This window comes from Lagenorhynchus albirostris, chromosome 5 (assembly GCF_949774975.1).
Source record: "Lagenorhynchus albirostris chromosome 5, mLagAlb1.1, whole genome shotgun sequence".
NCBI lineage: Eukaryota > Metazoa > Chordata > Mammalia > Artiodactyla > Delphinidae > Lagenorhynchus > Lagenorhynchus albirostris.
In genome coordinates this window covers 61,464,393-61,484,215 of record NC_083099.1, presented here as the reverse complement: position 1 = coordinate 61,484,215, position 19,823 = coordinate 61,464,393, and the positions used below count along the sequence as shown (strand labels likewise).

Here is a 19,823-nt window from a genome sequence, read left to right as displayed (position 1 = left end):
ATATTAAAGACCTAAATGTTGTAAAACTAAATTTTTAGACAACTTGAAGAAAACACTAGAAAAACAGCTTTATGACCCTGGTGTAGAAAAGGAATTCCTAAACAAGTAATAAAAAGTAGAAATCATTCACCTAATAAATTTACCTACAAATCAATTTACAACATCAAAAAAGACACCATCAACAAAGTTAAATACAAGGGGCAGGCTAAAAGAAGATATTTACAACATATACAACAAAGAATTGGCATCCAGACTACAGAAGAAACTAATAAGGAAAAGACACACCACCCAAGAGGAAAATGGGTAATCAGTGGAGGCTAACACAACGTTGTAAAGCAATCATACTCCAATAAAATAAAAAGTGGGTAATCTATTCATATGAGTGAAACACAGGACACCTGAATCTCACTAGCAATCAGCAAAATGCAAATTAGGGCAAAATGATATACCTCTCACACTCATCAGATTGGTAAGTTTTTCAAGTCTGACAGTACAAAGTGTTGACCAAGATGTAGGAAAAGGGGAACTCTCATGTTTTAGAAAATAATCTGGCAATATCTAGTAACAGTCATAACGTGCACACCCCATGACCCAGCAATTCCACTTCTAGGTATTCCAATTTAAAAAAAACACACATAAACAAAAATGATCACCGCAACATTTTTTTTAATAGGAAAAAAACTGACATCAATTCAAATATCCATTAGTCCTCGAAGAATGGCTAGGGCTGGGGTTGCTGCATTTTGGTAGTTCCAGAGCCTAGCAATATGCTATCACAGGTATATGTTCAGAAAATCTTTGGGTGAATGAATAAATAAATGAGAAAGAAATAGTGTTACCTATAAGTAGATGCAGAGTTGAGAAACAGCTTTTATTACATGGAGAACTAAAACAAAATAGACAAAAATCCTTGCTTTCATGATACAAATGAGACAAATAAGTAGAGTACAGAGCATGTTAAATAGTGATAAGTGCTAAGAGAAATTAAAAAAGCAGTGAAGGGGATAGGGAAGTATGGGGGTGGGGATTTACAATTTTATACTGAATGGCCAGAAAAGGCCTCACTGATATGGTAACATCTGAATAAAGATTTGAAGGGAGTGAAGGAGCCAGCAGATACCTAGGGGAAGAACATTGCAGGCAGAGGTAACGGCCAAGGCAAAAATCCTAAGACTGAAGTACGCCCGGCACTTCTGATGAATAGCAAGATCTGTGTGGATAAAGAAAAGTGAGTGCAGAATGATGGGAGGACTTCCCTGGCGGTGCAGTGGTTAAGAATCCGCCTGCCAACGGAGTGAACACAAGTTCAATCTCTGGTCCGGGGAAGATCCATCCCACATGCCAAGGAGCCAACTAAGCCTATGTGCGTGCCACAACTACTGAGCCCGCATGCCACAACTACTGAAGCCCTCACGCCTAGAGCCCGTGCTCTGTAACAAGAAGCTGCCGCAATGAGAAGCCCATGTGCAGCAACGAAGACCCAACGCAGCCAAAAATAAATAAATAAATATATAAAAATTAAAAAAAAAAAAGAATGATGAGAGATGAGAAGTGGTTTGGGGAGCGGGGTGGATACAGATCTAGCAGAGACTTTGGCTTTTACTCTGAGCAAGAAGGCAAGTCCTCAGGAAGGTTTTAAACACAGGAATTACATGACCTAACCTGTGTTTTAATAAGATCACTCTGGCTGCTATGTTGAAAACAGACTGCAGGGATTGAAGGGATATTTAATGATGATAGTGGCAATCACAAGGTTCTTTGGGGTATCTGGACAAGGTCCCTACTTCAGTGCTGTTAGGATAATTGGGATTCCACTAATGCTTGACCTCTCTAACCAAATGAAAAATTGGGTATCTGAGAATATAAGTCTGAACATAGAGATAAAATAAGCAAATACTCTAAGCTCTCGGATCTTAACCATTTTTGAGGTTAAAATTTACTTGTTCACACCAAAAAAATACCACCGTAGGCCTGTGCTTCCCTGACCTACTCCTCCTCATTCATTCCTTGAGAGAAAGGCAAAGAACACAGGTACTTCCAAATTGATGCTGAAATAAATCTGATACTCATTCACTTAGTCAACCAACATTTGGTGGGCGAGTACCTACAATATGGGCCAGCTGCTGTCTTGAGTGCAAGGGCTATAAAGATGAACAAAATATGGCCCATCCTAAGATATTTACAGTCTAGTGTGTGAGCTACCTAGACTTACATAATGTGCCATAAAGAAACACAAGCTCACTTTTAATGTTATACAGCAGCACTAACAGAAATATAACATGAGCCACAAATACAAGCCACATATGTAATTTAAAAATTTCTAGTAACCATTTTTAAAAAGGTAAAAAGAAACAAGCAAAATTAATTGCAATATTTGACTTTATTGAATAAATCCAGAATATTATTTCAACATGTAACAATATAAAAATTGAGATTTTTACATTCTTTTTTATACCATTTTTTAAATCCTAGGTGTATTTTATACTTAAGCATATTTCAACTTGAACTAGCCACATTTCAAGGGTCTTGAACAGCATAATTATGCAGAATAGACCTATTTTTTAGAAAACTGAAAAGAATTTGACACAGGTACAGGGCAAAGTAAATTAGTAGAGGGAGGCTTGAACATGTTCACAGCTTAAAGAAAAAGAGTAAACACTATAGAAAATTGATATGGAGTGTGGAGAGCAGGATGAAAGAGCACGAGTGAACTGGTTAGTTTGGAAAAGAGGACCGTCGCACTTCCTCTGTGACAAGTGGAAAGGTTAGAATTAAGATATAAACAAGTCTGGTGAATGCGAATGGGTTGAGAGTTTAGGTTAAGAGCTTCCCATTTTTCTCAGTGAATCAGAAGACAATCTTACTAGCCTCCTTCCACCACTGCGGATACAAACCTGAAGGGACTACATTTATGGAACAATTTAATAAACTGTATCCTAGTATGACAACATTAAGTTGTGTTTTTAAAAATTATAGTAATTTTCTAGCTTTCTTATGGACTGGTCAATCTTTGAATTTTGTCACTTGATCTCTAAACACAGAAGCAATACTATGGATTCATTCTTTATTTTCTCACCTATTCATTTATTCAGCAAACATGTACCCAGTGTCTACTCATGTCAAGTACTGTGTGAGACAATGAGCATACAGAGATGAATAAGGCCCTCAGTGACCTACATTTGTGTCCCCAGTATTTAGCTTATTATGTCTGCACACAGTAAGTGCTTTAAAAACACAGCACTACATTGCCCTGTAAAGAAATATTACATGTCAACTAAAATATGAACTGACGAAGACTTTCATTTGTCTAAAGTAGCGCTGTACAATGATTTTCTGTGCTAATAAATATGTCCTACTCTGAACTGTCAAATATAGTAGCTAATAGCCACATGAATTTTTAATTAATTAGAATTTTAATAGCCAAGGTGGTTAATGGCTACCACAAAAATCTAAATATGAGAATACAGTGAGTAGCTAATGGCATTTCCACTATTATAATCTTGGTGCTGTCATCTCTAATGAGTTAACACACATGTGATGCTAGAATAATACCAACTGTACCAGAAAGACATAAGAAAATTTTCTTAGTGTAAAATAACTTTAGCATTATGAGCCCAAAAAGAAAGAACAAAAGAGAAAGAAAAAATAAAGGATAGTCCAATCTTTTCAGTCTACTTCCCCAAAGGAAAACATCAACTTTCTGACAACCTCCTAATTTTTCTCATTGTGTCAAGAAGTGAAGATAGTCTGCAGAGATAAGGAGTCAAACTTTTTTAAATTAGAGGAGAATTAATAGAACATATGAGTTGTTTCAGTACAAAATGACAATGAACTTTTTTTTTGGCAAGACAATTTAACTTGTTGAAAATCGGGATGCATATAATGAATTAAGTGTTTTTATAGCTCAAAAAAACCTGTCTTTGTGATCTGCTTATTAATTTCTCCAAATCTGTCCTAGTTATCTGAATTTTCTTAAGTGAACCAACCTATTGCTAAAAGACTCAATTCATTGAGCAACTGGAAGTATAATTTAAACTAGACTTTGAATTGAATAATTCTTGGTGTAGTAACCAGAATGGCTGTTTATGACTGGGATAGTAAAATACACTTTCATTACTCTGTGAATCCACTATCCTTAATGTATAATTTAAGTGACTGTACAAAGGTAATCAGAGAAACAAAGTCCTACATGGGCACAGGTCTGATTACATACTTCCGTACTTCCATACTGATAACTTAAAAGTAAAACCAGTGAAGTGAGCAACCAATGTCAGAGAGAGCATTTTTTGTGTACAGTGAACTTGTTCAACTTGTTAACCACCCTGTAAGGCAGCTGTCTTGTAAATTAACCACACAACTCCCTGCCCTTCCTTTTAGTTGTGTTCAGCTGAAACCATTTAAAATAAACATTACCAGACTGCCTATCTTGAAGATGAGAATGGTTATACAATCAGGATTTTATTCAGGTTAACAAAAATACCTAACACTGAGAAGTGGTGTCTTAAATCTACTAGAAAAAACTTTAAGAGAACCACTAGCACACAAAAACACCATCAGGTAAACAAGACTTCTATACATGAAGATGGGCAAATCAAAGGCATGAGATCAGACCTGAAATAATCAACTTCTAAAGTTACCGAGCTGCCACTTACTGCAACGAAGCCAAAGTATTACAACAATCTGGTATTATGATGACATCATTAGCTTGGTTTCCTAATAAGGCATATATCTGGGATATATGAATGCCCAATTACCTAAAAATAGAGAGCTAACATTTGTCTGAGGCAGTGGCAGGCAGTTCTAGTTTTATTTATAAGATTTTTTTTTTTTTTTGAGAATGATGCCCACTGCCAAATGAATTAACAGAAGGCTAGCTCTGAAACAGCATACTTCTTAGTCATAACAACAACAAAAAAATGTTCTTCCAGAGCAGGGAAAAAGAGGTATCAATGTTTTGGTCCCACAAAATCTTTACAGTTCCACAAAAACGGTTTTTGCTTCACGGCCTTTTGAATTCGTAAGTGAAAACACCGAAGTTGTAACAGCATTTAATTACTAATGCGATTTAGAAATTAAGCCGCAAACAGTAACAGACCTCATCATGGAGGTAAGGTTAGGCTTCTTCAGCCAGGAGCAATTTCAGTCCTAACTGTCACGTTGCCTTAGTGGTGTATTTTGTGGGCTGCAGCTGCCAGCAGGCAAGAAAGTTTTCTCTGTGAATTAATTCTGAGAAAGGTGGCGCTTTTTATATGCCTTAAATCACCCTTTTCTAAGATCCTTTTTTTTCTCCAGGTGTTCCAGTAAAACTGAAAAGTTAACCATTGCTTCCAAACCGGTCTCGTTCAAACTGCCTCGGGAGAGCGGAAAAAAAGGGAGGTTCGCGTTCGAAAAGTTTCACTTGGGGTTAGGGCGAGGACAAGGTAAGAAGGAAAAGTCCGCCATAACTACCGTACTTACCTTCGAAACTAGACGGGGTGTTGGAATATTCTTTCTTTCCCTCACCCAGGCCTTGGGTAAAATTTCTTTCGTTGAGAGCGGTTAGACTAGGTAAGTGACCCTCCTCCTTGATAACGCAACCGCGAAAACAGCGAGGAGAGGGAGCTGGAGACAAGTCCTCACCCTCCCCTTCGCTCAAACGAGTCCCAAATTGTTAAGAGGCAGGAAACACAAGCCTCTTTTCTCTCCCCAAGACCTACTCTCTTTCCGTGCCCTCGCCCGAGTTCCTCAGGAGGGACGCCGACCCCGCTCCGGACTCGCTTCTGATCGCAGCCGCCCAGGTGCGCCGAGGAGGAGGGAGTAACCGAGAAGCGCGGGCAGGAAGCGGCCGCCGACCTCGGCGGCCCGGGCTCGGCGGCGAGACGCGTGCCGGAGCTGCTCGGGGCTCTGCCGGCTCCCGGGCCCTAGCCCGCCTCCGCTGCGGCCTAGCCCGGAGCCCGCGCCCCGGCCTCGAGGCTCCGCGCCGCCGGCCCTTCCTCACCACCTGGGCCCGAGAGACCGCGCAGGAGCAAGCGTCCGGGAGGTGAGGGGCGGAGGCACCTACCAGCTGCTGCCGGACCCAGCGCCACATGCCCCCGCCGTTGCCGTCCCGGTCCCGCGGGACGCGGGGGCCGAGGGGCTGCAGGTGGAGGCCGAAGAGCCAGAGGGGGAAGCAGGAGAGCCCCTCCGGCTGAAGTTCCGCTCGCCGTCGCGCTCGCCTCACTCCCCGCGCCGGGGCCCCATCTCGCCGCGCCGGCCCCGAGGTCCTACAGGCGCGGTCCCGGCACCGCCCCCGCCCGGCGCAGCTGAGTCCGCTGCCGCGCCGCAGCCACCTTCATTATTGACCGTTGTCACCCGCAGTACCGCCACAACCCCACCCCCGGCCCCACCCGGGCCAGCCCCCGGCGCCCCGGCCCGCCTCCGGACGTGACGAAATTGGCTGCGCGGACCGAGGGCCTAGGCTCAGCCGCGTGCGTGGAGTAGGCGGCGAGCGTGGAAGGGGGCCGGGCTTCCGAACGCGGCGTCTGGGCTCTGCCCCTCCCCTCATATCTGGGGTAGGATTTAGTCGCGTGGGTGTGTCTGTCTACCGAGTCTGCAGCTCCTGGCCGACTCCTCTATTCCTACCTCCTGTTGCGGGTCTGCTTCTGGTTCTCTGCCTTCTTTGGTTCCCCCAGCAGCCCGACACGCATACGCAAGATCAGGAGTGTAGTGATTGAAAGTTAATTCCCGGAGGTCTCCAGTTTCGGTTCAGTGAAATTGCCAAAGCCTTTGTCTCAACACTTAACGCAGCTCTCTTTAGCAAAGGACTGAGCTGGGGCTAGGGAAATCTTGATCACTTCAGTAATTTTGAAAGGGGATGCAACTCCCCTGGGCCTGGTCCGGTGCGGACTAGCGTTTCCGGGAGAATAGAAAGATACGCTGTCTTGCAGTGCTAAATTGAACAGGTTGGGGGAAAAATACTTTCTGTGGGAAGGTAGTTGTTTACTGTTAACTGCCGAACTCCTGCAATCAAAAACACCTCATCAGTAACAAGACGTAGATAAGAGAAGGATGTGGAAAAATAGAGGTAAGAAGGAATATAAAAACAACTGGAATAAAACTTTGACTTGGAAGGCTGAAATGAAGTGCCGGGTCTCGGTTTATTCAAAAGCAAGCCCGTATACATCTTGAGTGTTATGTATGTGTATTGTGTGCAGTATTTTGCTGAATTAAAGCACATTTCACCATTCGACACACAAGAGTTAAAGAATTTTTTTTATTAAGCGAAAACAGAAATCTAAATGAGATTAGCAAAACTAGGCACGGTTTTTTGCATATATAAACACACAGTCTTTTAGTTTCAATAGACATTCCTTATTATATAATGATTATCCAGCACTACAAATAGAGCCTTTCCTTAGGAGTATTTATGGTCTGTAAAACCAGAAGTGGAATTTTACATTATATATAAATCCAACTATAAAAATTAACTAGATATCGAAAGAGAAAAAGTAATCTCACTTTTGTTCTTCTAACTGAACCTTGCTTTATGACCCTAAAAGGAAGTTTGAGATACATTTACTTATCTGTAATAGGGATAAAACATTACTACCATTCATGGAGCACTTGTGTGTCCCAGGCCCTGTAATAAACTCTTTACTTGCATGGTCTAATTTAACCCCATCAATCCTTTGAAGTTGATACTACTGAAGTTGATACAATATTATTCCCATTGTGCGGATGCAGACATGGAGGCGCAGGTTAAGTAACGTGCTCAGGTTAAGTAACCTTAAGCTATTGTAAAGAAAAATAAGCTATTGTAAAGAAATACAATAAGCTATTGTAAAGAAAAATATGAACATACCTATTTTTATTCGTCTGCAAGTGGTCTGAATAAAATTAGGCCAGCAAATTTTTATTTATATGCCACTAAAGTTTGTCAAGACAAGATAAGCAATAGAAATCTAGAGGACATTTTGTGCGTTGTCATTTAACTGTGTCCCAGTTTTCAAAAGGTGGAAGTGGGAGGAGTTGATTCTAAACGCCATGGTGGAATATGGTAAGACGTTATCTCAAGATAGCTGTTTAAAGATAATAATCGTAGCTCAAACTGTCAGTAACAGAATGAGTAGTCATGGCAGTGTTTTGGTCTAAGCATTTTCCAGGAGCAATATTCTACACCTCATATTAATCTAAGAAGCATAAAATAGAGTATTTTTATACTGTAGATTATAACTCTTTAGTGGTGATTAAATCAATTTAGTATGTCATGAGCTGTCATGATCAGTATCTTTAAAAAACAGAACATAATGGGCTTCCCGGGTGGCGCAGTGGTTGAGAGTCCGCCTCCCGATGCGGGGGACGCGGGCTCGTGCCCCGGTCTGGGAAGATCCCACATGCCGCGGAGCGGCTAGGCCCGTGAGCCATGGCCGCTGAGCCTGCGCGTCCGGAGCTTGTGCTCCGCGGCGGGAGAGGCCACAACAGCGAGAGGCCCACATACCGCAAAAAAAAAAAAAAAAAAAAAAAAAACAGAACATAAAACATTGGAATATATTGCTTAGTGTAAATAATATGTACTGTTTTGTGAAACTTGTTTCAGGTGTGTGTGTGTGCACGCACACACACACATCAGATCACAATATAAAAAGAATGTCTTCCTATTGGTTGTGGTTGGAGAAGTTTGAAAACATTGAAATCAGGACTTAAGGCAAGCACCAGCTGTAAAGGAAAGAAAGAAAATATATTTGCAGTCAATGGTAGTTCATTCATTCCACAGCTATTTCTTCAATGTACTGAACACCAAATGTATGCATAACAACTGCCTAAAATTAGGAGGAGACACAAGTGCAACTTTTAAGGTGAGCCCTTCTCTCTGGGGAGAGTTTACAATCTTGTTGGAAAGAGAAGTTGCAGAGAGGAGTCAGTTAAATAACAGTCCAAGGCAGTATGAGATTAAGTTCTAAACTATACCAATAATAGTCATTAATTTCAGAAAACTGATGTGGGCAATAGCAGTTGAGGAGCGTTCAGAAGAAAGGAGGTGAATTTGAGCTGAACTTGAAATGGGAGGATGAAGGTGGGAGGGAAAGGCTTTCCAGCAGGAAGAAGTGCGGAAAGCTAAAGATGTTTGAGGTACAACTAATTTGGAGTAATAAGAGGTGGGGTTGGGTGAATAAGGGGAGGCGTAGTATCAGGAGAGTTTCCAGTTAGTCACGGGAGTTTACCAGAAATTGGGCAATCACTGGAATTTTCTGAACAATGAAATGACAGGTTGCAATCAGAGTGTTAGTCCATAGACATTATACGTGATAGAGTGAAGAGAGAAGAAAGCTCAGATAGGAAATTATTGCTAGAGTGAACCATCCAGCTCAAAAGTGCTGGACTGGCAAAGAGCCAGAAGTAAAGCACGTTGTAGGAAGTTGTGCTCTGGCAACACACAAGGAAACCTGAAACTTAAGCCATTTCAAGTGAGGTGACAGACCTTCCAAGAGAATAACAGCATCACACAACAGTCACTGATTTAATGGTAAGTATGGTTCTTTCTCTTGAGTAAACTTGTTAATATAATTCTGTGCTAAATATACCTGTGAGATGTGTTTGTTCCCAGGGGGTAAAAAATCTCCTGGTTTGCTGTAATAGAGATTCTTAGGTATAACAAAGACAAAGAGGGATATTTTTCTTGATCAGAACATCTTGGACCATCAATAGGAAGCACAGACTGTGAGCTTGTTAAGGTCACGATTCCTGGCTCATTCATTTTGGAACCCACAATGTCTAAAAGGTACTCAACAGATGTTTGTTAAATGAATTAATAAATTAATTCCAATAACTGAGTAGTTAGGGAAAAAATATTTAGTTCTGGAATATCAAAGTGATATAAAGCAAAGTATACTGAATGATTTCAGTAGATCCTAAGCTATGCAATAAGACCACTGGTCACCATCCTTTAGACTCAGGACACTCTCTGTTGTGTGCCTCTCAGAACTCTTCAAGGTTCAGTCTGATTGGAGGACAGTAAGCCTTGCCAATCTGTTGCCTTAATTATTTCTACATTGATGGAGCCATCAGGTGGGTCCTAGAATCTGCTCTCATTGTTAAAAGGGCAGCTTTCTACTTTCTCAAAATCATAAATCTAGTATATTGTAAATTATTATGCTTAAAAAGCAGTTTCTTTCTGGTTAACTATCATTCCAGAATTTCCAGACCAGACTTTAGGCAAAGAAAAAACAGACTTCAGGCAAGCTTTTTCCAGTGCTGACCAGGATTATATATTTTATCACCTCGTAAAGAAATTCATCAGGAACAATGTCATATTACATATTTCCAACTTTTCTTGAAAATTTCTCAAACAGATGTCAGTTGTGGACTAAGTTATATGAACACAGTTTTAATTTCTGGCTACTTATGCTTATACAGAACCGAAACTCAAAGCCACTGTGAGAGTTAGGATCCATAAAAATGATCTCTTTCTTGAAAGAGTCAAAGTATGTAAAGCATCCATATGTTCTGAACTGTACACTAAAAATGGTTAAGATGATAAATTTTATATGTGTATTTTACCACAACAAAAAAAATGGGAAAGAAAGACTGCATGGGGAGGCGTTTGTTAACAGCTACTTCATAGATTTTTCTAGGCTAAACCATCACAGTTGTGTTCAATGGCAAAATCTTGGCATTTGCCCTTTTATCTATATTAGAATAGATCCAAAATTCTTTTCTGAGGAAAATCTTGACTTAGCCCACAAATATTTCCTTAGCTCCCATCTGTTTGCTTAACTTTTATGAAACCACGTTAACTCCATCCCCATTTCTGCTGAGTCCTAATGGATGTGAGTATGCCCTAACTTGCCAACACGCCTTTCTGATTTGCAGATTTATCAGAAATTCTCAACTGGGAGGAGAAATGTTAATGGAGGATTTCCTGAGGACTGTGTACTGTCTTCTGGTGATGTCAATTTTATTTTTAGATTAAAGAAAAATGATCAGGAATCTGTCTTTAGATAGTCTTGTTTTGGCTCCTGCTGCGGTTACTTTTACTGAACTGCAGTTTAGGATCATATGAACAGCATAAGTCTAGAGACGGTAGGAGAGGCAGCCTCAGGAACCCCGCGACTGCTTTTGCTGTGGAGGTGCAACTGGGAACACCGCTCACTCATCACACTGTGTTCTCTTGACGAGAGCCTGCAGAAATTCATTACCACAAATGACTCTGCTTCTCTTGAGCAACTAGTTTGTTTCATAAGCTTGTGAGCATTATGTAATTGAATGTGCTTCCTTCTGTCCTTGTGTTGGTACTTAAAAAATTCAGAGCCTTTTTTATGGCAAATGCCCAGACTCTACAGTGTACACTTTGTGAATTACTCTTACCCTGACTTCTCATTTTGTTTACTTTTAGTTTCCCTTTGGCTGGTTACTCCACCTCCTTTATATATTATACTTTGTATATATTTTTAAGCCACCTTCAATCTTTTCTGAATAGAAGGAATAAAGGAAAACATAAGACAATCATTCATTTTATAAGTCATAAAGATTAGTTTTAAAATAACGATGAGCTCCAGATAATCTAATTGGAAGATTATGTGATTTCTTTACCACTACCACAATGACATATGTTTTTCACTACTTTACAATGAGTATAGATGTTAATTTGTATGAGTAGGAGATTAAACTGGAAGGAAACAAAACAACGAGTAAAGGCTGAAGCCAGGTTAGGCAGTATGTGAAAGGAGGAAAAAAACTGTGAGCAAGAAAACATGCTGAGTCAAAGAGAGAGCTGTTTGTTAAGGTTGCAAGAAGTAGAATGGGTTGGAAGTTGAATATTGAGAAATACTAATTCAAAGAGATTTCTGTACGGGAAACAGGAAGAAAGTGGCTGCTTGTTTGAGGGGTTTTTGGTAATAGCTTTCCACTAAGGAAGGGTCTGGGAGATTCACAGTAATAACAGCCAGGGGATATCAGAGAGCAGGTGAGGGTGCAGTGGGGCAGAATCCTGGATAATCCTGGATAACAGGTATAAAGCCTGTTGCTGCTTAGTGCTCAGGAAGGCTGAGAAGAAGTTCTCTGGGATGGACTGAAGACAGTGGCTGGGTTGGTTTGGGATCAGGGGAGATAGGATGCTGGGGCAGAAACAGAATGCAGCCAGGAGGAGAAGCCACACTTTTCCAGGAGTCAGGTGAGAGAAAGATCTCAACTGAAGACATCTGAGATCTGGCAGTGGCCCTACAAGAACCCAGAGTAGGAAATCATTGGGTAGCCTAGGGCCTGGCACACAGTATGTGTTCAGAAATTTTGGGGCTGCACTGGGTCTTCGTTGCGGCGCGCGGGCTTTCTCCAGTTGCAGCAAGTGGGAGCTACTCTTTGTTGCGGTGTGTGGGCTTCTCATTGTGGTGGCTTCTCCTGTTGCAGAGCACGGGCTCTAGGCGCATGGGCTTCAGTAGTTGTGGCATGCAGGCTCAGTAGCTGTGGCTCGCGGGCTCTAGAACACAGGCTCAGTAGTTTTGGTGCACGGGCTTAGTTGCTCCGCGGCATGTGGGATCTTCCCGGACCAGGGCTCAAACCCGTGTCTCCTGCATTGGCAGGCGGATTCTTAACCAGTGCACCACCAGGGAAGCCCCAGAAATTCTTCTCTTACATAAATAAAGCTGTACCAAAATGAACTCTGTATCTATGTTACTGTGATTGCCCACTTGCCTGTGGTTAATATCCTGACATGGCTCTCACAGCAAGACAGCCATTTGTTGTACATATATGACAAGATCTGGATGAGTCAGCCTTCGGAAGTGACTCCCTACAGAGGAGAGGAAAGAGGTGAATGAGGCTGTGGTCTCAGCCGCTTGTGGGTCATTTCACATGCAGCATGTACCTCTGTTTGGAAATCTCTTCTGATATCCTCTACCGTCTTACTTGACTAATTCTGTTACCGAGTCCAAGCTGCCAGTGAATCAGAGACGAGGTGCTGAGGCAAGGAATACGACTTTATTCAGAAAGCCCGCAGACCAAGAAGATGGCAGACTAAAGTCTCAAAATAACCATCTTATCGGAGTTTGGATGCCAGTTTCTTTTATAGCACAGAGAATGGGAGGAGATGAGGAAGTAAAGTAAAAAGGCCATAAGTTTTGCACATATCACCTGGAATGGCCAGCCTCGGGGAGGGGATGTGTTCATTTCTTCTTTCTTGTAGCCATCCACAGTTGGAGAGGGTCCGGATGTTTGACTGAACAAAGGCACTTTGGTTTAACATTCAGGCAGAGGGGCAGGGTTCCCCGAGGCAGGCCATTATGTATAGACAGTATCCTTTTAGTGAACAAAAGCAGCTGAAAGCAAAGGTTAAGGTAAAAGAAACAGATCCAACATGTAGTCAGGTTTGGCTCTTCCCTGTTACAATTCTTCTTCATCATTTAAGTCTCAGCTTAAAAGTTACCCTTCAGAGAAGGTCAGGTCCCCTTGTAGAGCTGTGTTAAGACATTTATAAATCCTACGCACTTAAAAGATCTCAGTGGCTGCCAGCCCCCAACTAAATATGAATTCAAACACACACAAAAAAGTGTGAAACATTTACCATTTTTTTTGAAATAACATACAGCAAAATGTATACATATCCTGAATAACTTCTTTTTAGATTTTCTTCTGATTCAAATTATCCCCCTCTGTCTCTGTTTCATACATGCTGCCCTATTCTCTCTCTTTTTTTTTTCTTGAGCCTCTGCTGGTGCCCCAAACAAGTGCTGAGTCAGCCGTCCAGGTAATTTTGCACTCTCCCCATTAAGCATTCCCAGTGTCCCATACCTCTCCAAGTACTGTACACACTGGTAGTCATGTAATTGCTTGCAGAAATCTCTTTAATGTCTGTCTTCCCTATGACACTGTATTCTTCTGTAGGTCAGGGTCTCAGTTTGTGTAGCTAAAGAGCTCAAGTATTTGTTTGACCAGCTATTTTGTAAAATGTAAACAACTTTTAAGTGACTAATGAAGAAATCAGGGAATCTTCTAGAGTGGTGAATTGGACTTTTATGAGTCAAAAAGGGATAAAAGAAGATGATGACTTACTAGGTGAGAAAGACAAATGAAATAAGAGGTATTGTCTTCTACAGCAGTGATTTCCTCGAAGACTTTATAGACTAATGTTACTATTCTGGTAAATTCATTTCCTCTAGATAATTCCTAGTCAAATACATAATAAATCTGTCATTACAGTCAATATATCATTGATAGTTTTATAAGACCCATTCATAAAATCTTACTAAGGACTTTCCTATTCTGGCGCAGATGCTACATTCTACCTCTTTCCTTCCACCCTCACCTCTTCTGCCACCATTCAGTTATTTAACAAATGTTTTTTGAACATTAAGCAAATGCTAGTCATTGTGCTAGGTGCCTGGGCTAACATTCCCACACACCTTGCACTCAGGGGGTTCATAGTTTAAGGCCTGGGCACCATCTTAGAATGAAGTTATTAAAGTAACACAATTTTATGTCTGTCATCTTAAATATAATAAAAGTATTATATGTGAAAGTATTCAGAAATTACTGGTACATAGAGTAAAGAAGGTCTGTAAGAAGATAAAATTTTAAAATTTCGTAGTTCTGTCACCTCCAACTTCAGACCTGCTTGTTCACTGACCAGATCCTCACAGTTTCAACTGGGACGTGGTAACTTTTTTAGATGGAGCAATGCTTCTCGCCAATCATCGTATACATATTCAGTGACCTTGCATGAAGAAACATCCTGTCTGCAGAAAAGGAGACTGCACCTCATCTACACAAGGCAGGGCTGATAAGGTTTGTCAGTGTGTATGTGTATTTATGCATGTATGTGTGTATCTATGTGCCAAGAGGGGAGGAGATGGGGAGGTGATGGGTACATGTTTTATTACTTAGCTCATTTGATTTTTATCCAGTTATTGATGAGTGTAAAGTCATAGCCTCAACCTTCAGAGGTGGTTGTTAGCTTTACACAGAAGAAAACTTTATCCCATGACCACAGCTTGCATTTCCAGCCCCAAAACAGGACAGGAGAGAACAGGTAATTCAGTGGCCAGAAATTCAATTCAGTCATATAATGGCAGATCAATATTATCATTGTAAACAAAGGGGAGATTACTGTTAGATGCATCACTCTGTGGCTTTCCACTGTCCTGTGGAAAAAAAGGGGAAAAAATCCCCTCACAATCTCAATAGGAAAGGTAAACAACTTTTCAAACACGCACATATGTGTATGTTTTCCTCTGTATTATTATATGTTGTTTTTATTAATGTATCTTTACAGAAAGATGTAAATCTAATTTAACCTTGAATAATATAATACTGCATGTGAATTCTTATGAATAGGCCTTAGTCCAACTCAGTAATTAATGACAGCTTTAAAGAATATAAGTGCTCCACAAGGTTGCATTAGAATTCTGAATGGCATCTTTTTACTTTACTGAATTGTTTTGATATGCCAGACAAGAAAATGCAACTTTTCTCCTGTGTTAATTAATTAAATAGTATACTGGGAGAGATACCAGTTTTTAGGTTGCATCCATCGGTTTTAGCTCCATCTGTTGCGTTTTATCAAGTTGCTATTTAAACTCTGATACAGTACTTCATTTGTAGTTTCGATATTGTCCCCATTATCTTCCCTAAAATGAAAACTCCACTACTGACCCCTAAACATGCTCTCATGTTCCTCAGCATCAGGGTGGGTGTGCTGGTCCAGTACCAGAAAGAACCTCTTCTTCTTTGAGGCTGGATCATGGACACATGAATGTCTCAGAGTCTTAATAGTTCTCATAGGGGCTCTTTGTAGAACATACAGGTGGCATTTGTCTCCGGTTGGAACCTGGGAGTCTCTTTTTCCTGGATTTCCCTTCTTCCTCTTGCCCTGTCTGCCCTTTCCCAGAATCCCAGTTTTGGGCCTCTCCCTGCCCCTTGGGTCAGAGTCCAAGAAGATGCATCACTGAATCCAACTTGGGAGAACGACAGAAAGTACTTGTGTTCTTCAAAGTGGGGCACTTGCTGCTATTGATCACCAGTGTTAATATAACTTTGATGCTTTATTAATTTTACTATTTATATTTATTTAATATTATCGATAATTAATAATAATACCAGAAGTGAGCAAATACAGCCTGCTCTTTAATTCCTCTTTATTCACCTGTCTCGAATTTCTAAATATGCTTAATTAGATTAAATGTGGCTACTTATAGAAAGATGCAGTTTAACTGTGATGCAATAATCACACTATTTAACACTATACATTCTTGTAACTAATAGAGAAGCTTTCTTATAACAAATTTAATTATTAATAAATGGGGACATCTCCTCAATACGGTGCTCAGAGAAAATAATTGTGGAGTAAAAGACATCTTTTGTGAATATACAGTGCCGAGGGGCTCAAAGTCTGTTACTCCTTTGTATATATTTTTTCTCCAACAATATCATCTCTGTGGATAAGAGAAGATCTTCAACATCTTGCTCTCACCTATCTTTCTTCTCTGTAACCCCAATTAGTTTCAGTTTCCTTCTCTGCAAGCAATTACCTTTATTTCCTTATTCAGAGAGTGAGGTCTTTGAAAGCCAGTGCATCAACAGAAGCCAGAAAATTATGTATCACACTGTATATTTAATAATGGTGTACAATCTGATTACTGTGAGTACAGTTTTCAACGGTTTTCTATTTTAAAAGAATTTTATGTGATAGCAACCTTTGTTCTCTCAGGATTACTTGAGTGGAAAAATCCCTTTAAGGCTAAAACAGAACTCATGGTATAATACTGATTCATCAGTAATGCAAATTAGCTTTGAACTTACCATCAAAACGTGGGGGAAAAAGTGAATCAAAACTGAAAGTAAGACCCTCAGTTCTGGCCCTCGGCTTCCTTAGGTGGTTGATGCCCTTGGACACACTTCCCTCATAGCAATGGTGAGGACCGCTACCTTACGGGGTAAAGAAAATAATCTGCTGACTTTTACTATTGTACCTGAAACAAAGCTAAGAGGAAAATAATGTTGATTTTACATGTAGGTAAGTTCAATAGAATTTCACTTCATCTCACCTACATTCCAAACCACTAGAGCACTAACTGTTCACTGGAGACTTTAAGGTCACTGTAAAATGAGATGACAGTTTGGTAATTAACTGATTTAAGGTTGAGTGCCAAGACACAGCTGAGGCTCAACACCCACAAACCTCGAATCCACTAAATTATCCTGTTTTGAATGTCTACTTCAGGAAAAATAAGCAGATGATTTTAAGATAGCTATTTCATTTTGTATGACCACAGTCTGAGGAAATGTTAAACTGTGTAGTCTAAGAAAGCTTTCAGAAGACTCAAGATGTGAGCTGATGTATTTCATTAAGGAAAGATCATTACCTCCTTGCTAATTCAGCCAAAAATATGATTTATCTTTAATATAAACTCCCAGATATGAAAAAATACACCATTGGATTTTAAATTATCAATAACCGTTAATATTCAGGTTGCTTCAAGGATGCTAGAATTGATTCGATTATTTTATCACTTCCTTTATATTGTGCCTTCTCTGGATTTACAGTCAGGAATTTGTCAGATACAATTATATTTATAAATTTAATTTTCTTTTGCACTATTTGACAAACTAGGTGTATTCCCAGATTATAAAAAATTTCTTTGGATTTATTCTTTGTTTTTCTTAAAATCGTTCACTAGTTTTCATGTTATTTCCCACAATCTACAACATGAGTACAGTAATCATTTAGTAGCTAGAAAAGCTGTGATTATACACTATTTGCTTGGCCCTGATTGATTTTTTAATCCACTGCATCCAATTTAATTCACACACTTTGGTATTCAGCCCAACCAAGAATCTTAAGTTACAAAAGTAACATTTTATATACTTTTAAACTGTGTTTACTTTTATGTAATTTTAATGCCCCAAATCCAAATACCAAATGTTGAAAACTTTTGGCATTATATTTTGCTTCTCTACTTTTGTGCCTCAACTACTATGTCTTTCTCTCCACTTCTGATAAAAAGCTAGCCTCCAATTTAGCAACCTAAATGTCTAGGTCATTACCCAACACCATCCTTAATAGTAAAGGAAATGCAAATGCTATTATTACAGTGCTATGTGTCTTTTAAAGGCTGTTGCTTAGCACCTACATGTGAATCAACAAATCTGCCAACTACAAAGTTCACTTTTATTTAACAAAATGCAGTAGGCCTCCCAGGATTGGATATCCCTCACCCCTGTGCCAAAGCAGGAAAATTTGATTAGGGGAAAAGCAGAAATTCCCTGGATGTGGTGAGAGAAGCAGTACACGTTATCCATATGTAGCATTAGGAAGACCTTTGGAAGATATATATGTGTGGCATCCGGGTCAGGGCCAGGAAATTTTCTTAGCTGAGGTCCTAGTCTGGCTCTTTTTTTGGGACAGCAGAAATGTGCATGCATTTCTGCTTCCTGGTCCATTCAAGTTTGCAGTGGGACTTTTGGCTCTATCTGAACCCCGTGGGACCAGTGGAGGTGTCAGCCTGCAGCAGCACTAAGCAACCTCATCCCAAAGCAGCAGCAGGGAAGAGATACCTGCCTGTTCTCTCTCCTGGGTTCTGAGCAACACCTGTGGCCCTAAGGCTGTGTGTGGCCACACAGCTCTCTGGTGATAGTTAATCCTGGGATTTACATTAGCATTTAGGAAGGGATGCAGCCTGCCCCACAGTCACCTTTTCACAGGTTCAAGGTGGCTGCAGGCAAGGATCTGAGCTCAGAGAGTAGTAGGAACACACCTGAAGCTGGAGCTATTCCTCACCATTCCATGCAGGGAGATCAGAATTAGTGGGGGGGGCAGCCAAATTAGGAGCTATTGTGGTTGCTGAGGCCTGGAGCAAGCGGGCTGGGAATCCCCTGGGACCCTGATGGAAGGCAGAAGGGACTTGGAAGGGGAGGACTGAATCACTAGCAAGTACCCCAGAGAGGCCCAGAGCTGGTGATGATTGTATGATCCTCATTTCTTTGCATTGTTTTTTTCCCCTGGGAACCTGAGAAATATCTATTAAAAAAAAAAAAAAAGAAGTCACCCAAGTTGTGGGAAGTTCTGCTGTCTTTAGGGCCATACTCTTAAGACTAAATTGTCCAGTCATACATAGTCACGAAAATACTCCCAGATGGCGAGTTGCCTCCTTGTCCTTTGTGAGAGACCGTCAAACATGCCCAAGAGCAGCCATCATTTCAACATATATTAAGTGAGGGCCTACTATGTGCTAGGAGCTGTATTTGCTACCACACAGATCAAGGGAGGTGGGGCAAGTGAGGCCTGTTTCACCTGAAGACAGAAAAGGAAGTTAACTTCTGGATGTCATCCCTGTGCATCCACCATTCTGTTTACATTCTGTAACTGACCTGGAGTGCACTGTGCTCACTAGTAAGGGTGTAGACAATTTAGAATAGAAAAGGTTTGTTTGACACTTATAAATGCAGAGGCGATTACCTGGGGAAGACTTGGAGAATTTAACTGTTCCGTAGAGTCTTCTCCAAATGTTCCGGATTAGAAAACATTTCATCAATATTTTGAAGTTGATCAGACTGGGGATGTTCAATTTAGCAAACCTCCCAAAAGACTGATATATGAGATCAGAAAGGTACTTTATTAATTTACAATGAGAAGTAAAACCTTCAGGGATTGGGGAGACCACTGTTTAATTTTTCTTCCTCTCATTCTCTGAATGGAAACCCCATAAGAAACCAAACAATCAGAATATACCTTGAAGAGTAGGTATTTATGAGAGACATATTTAATGGCATTATGTTCAGACAGCCCAATGCATGCATTTCTGCTCTAAGAAAATACCTACCAGGCAGACCAGATACTAAGTAGAAGCGGCTGGGTTTTCTTTCCTCAAGACACAAAT

General features: G+C 40.5%; 1 protein-coding gene across 9 annotated transcripts in view; it reads right to left on the bottom strand.

Annotated features, from left to right (window-relative positions):
• ATP11B (ATPase phospholipid transporting 11B (putative)) overlaps positions 1–6,327 on the bottom strand; it is a 134,084-nt gene extending 127,757 nt beyond the window's left edge. For all 9 annotated transcript variants that reach the window (XR_009540683.1, XR_009540682.1, XM_060150073.1 and 6 more), the window contains exon 1: positions 6,041–6,327. Coding sequence is in view for 7 of the 9 variants with exons in the window: in XM_060150073.1 (XP_060006056.1) it covers positions 6,041–6,067 (27 nt within the window). In the remaining 2 variants the exon portion in view is untranslated. The remainder of the gene's footprint in view (positions 1–6,040) is intronic.
• Positions 6,328–19,823: the final 13,496 nt, after the last annotated feature.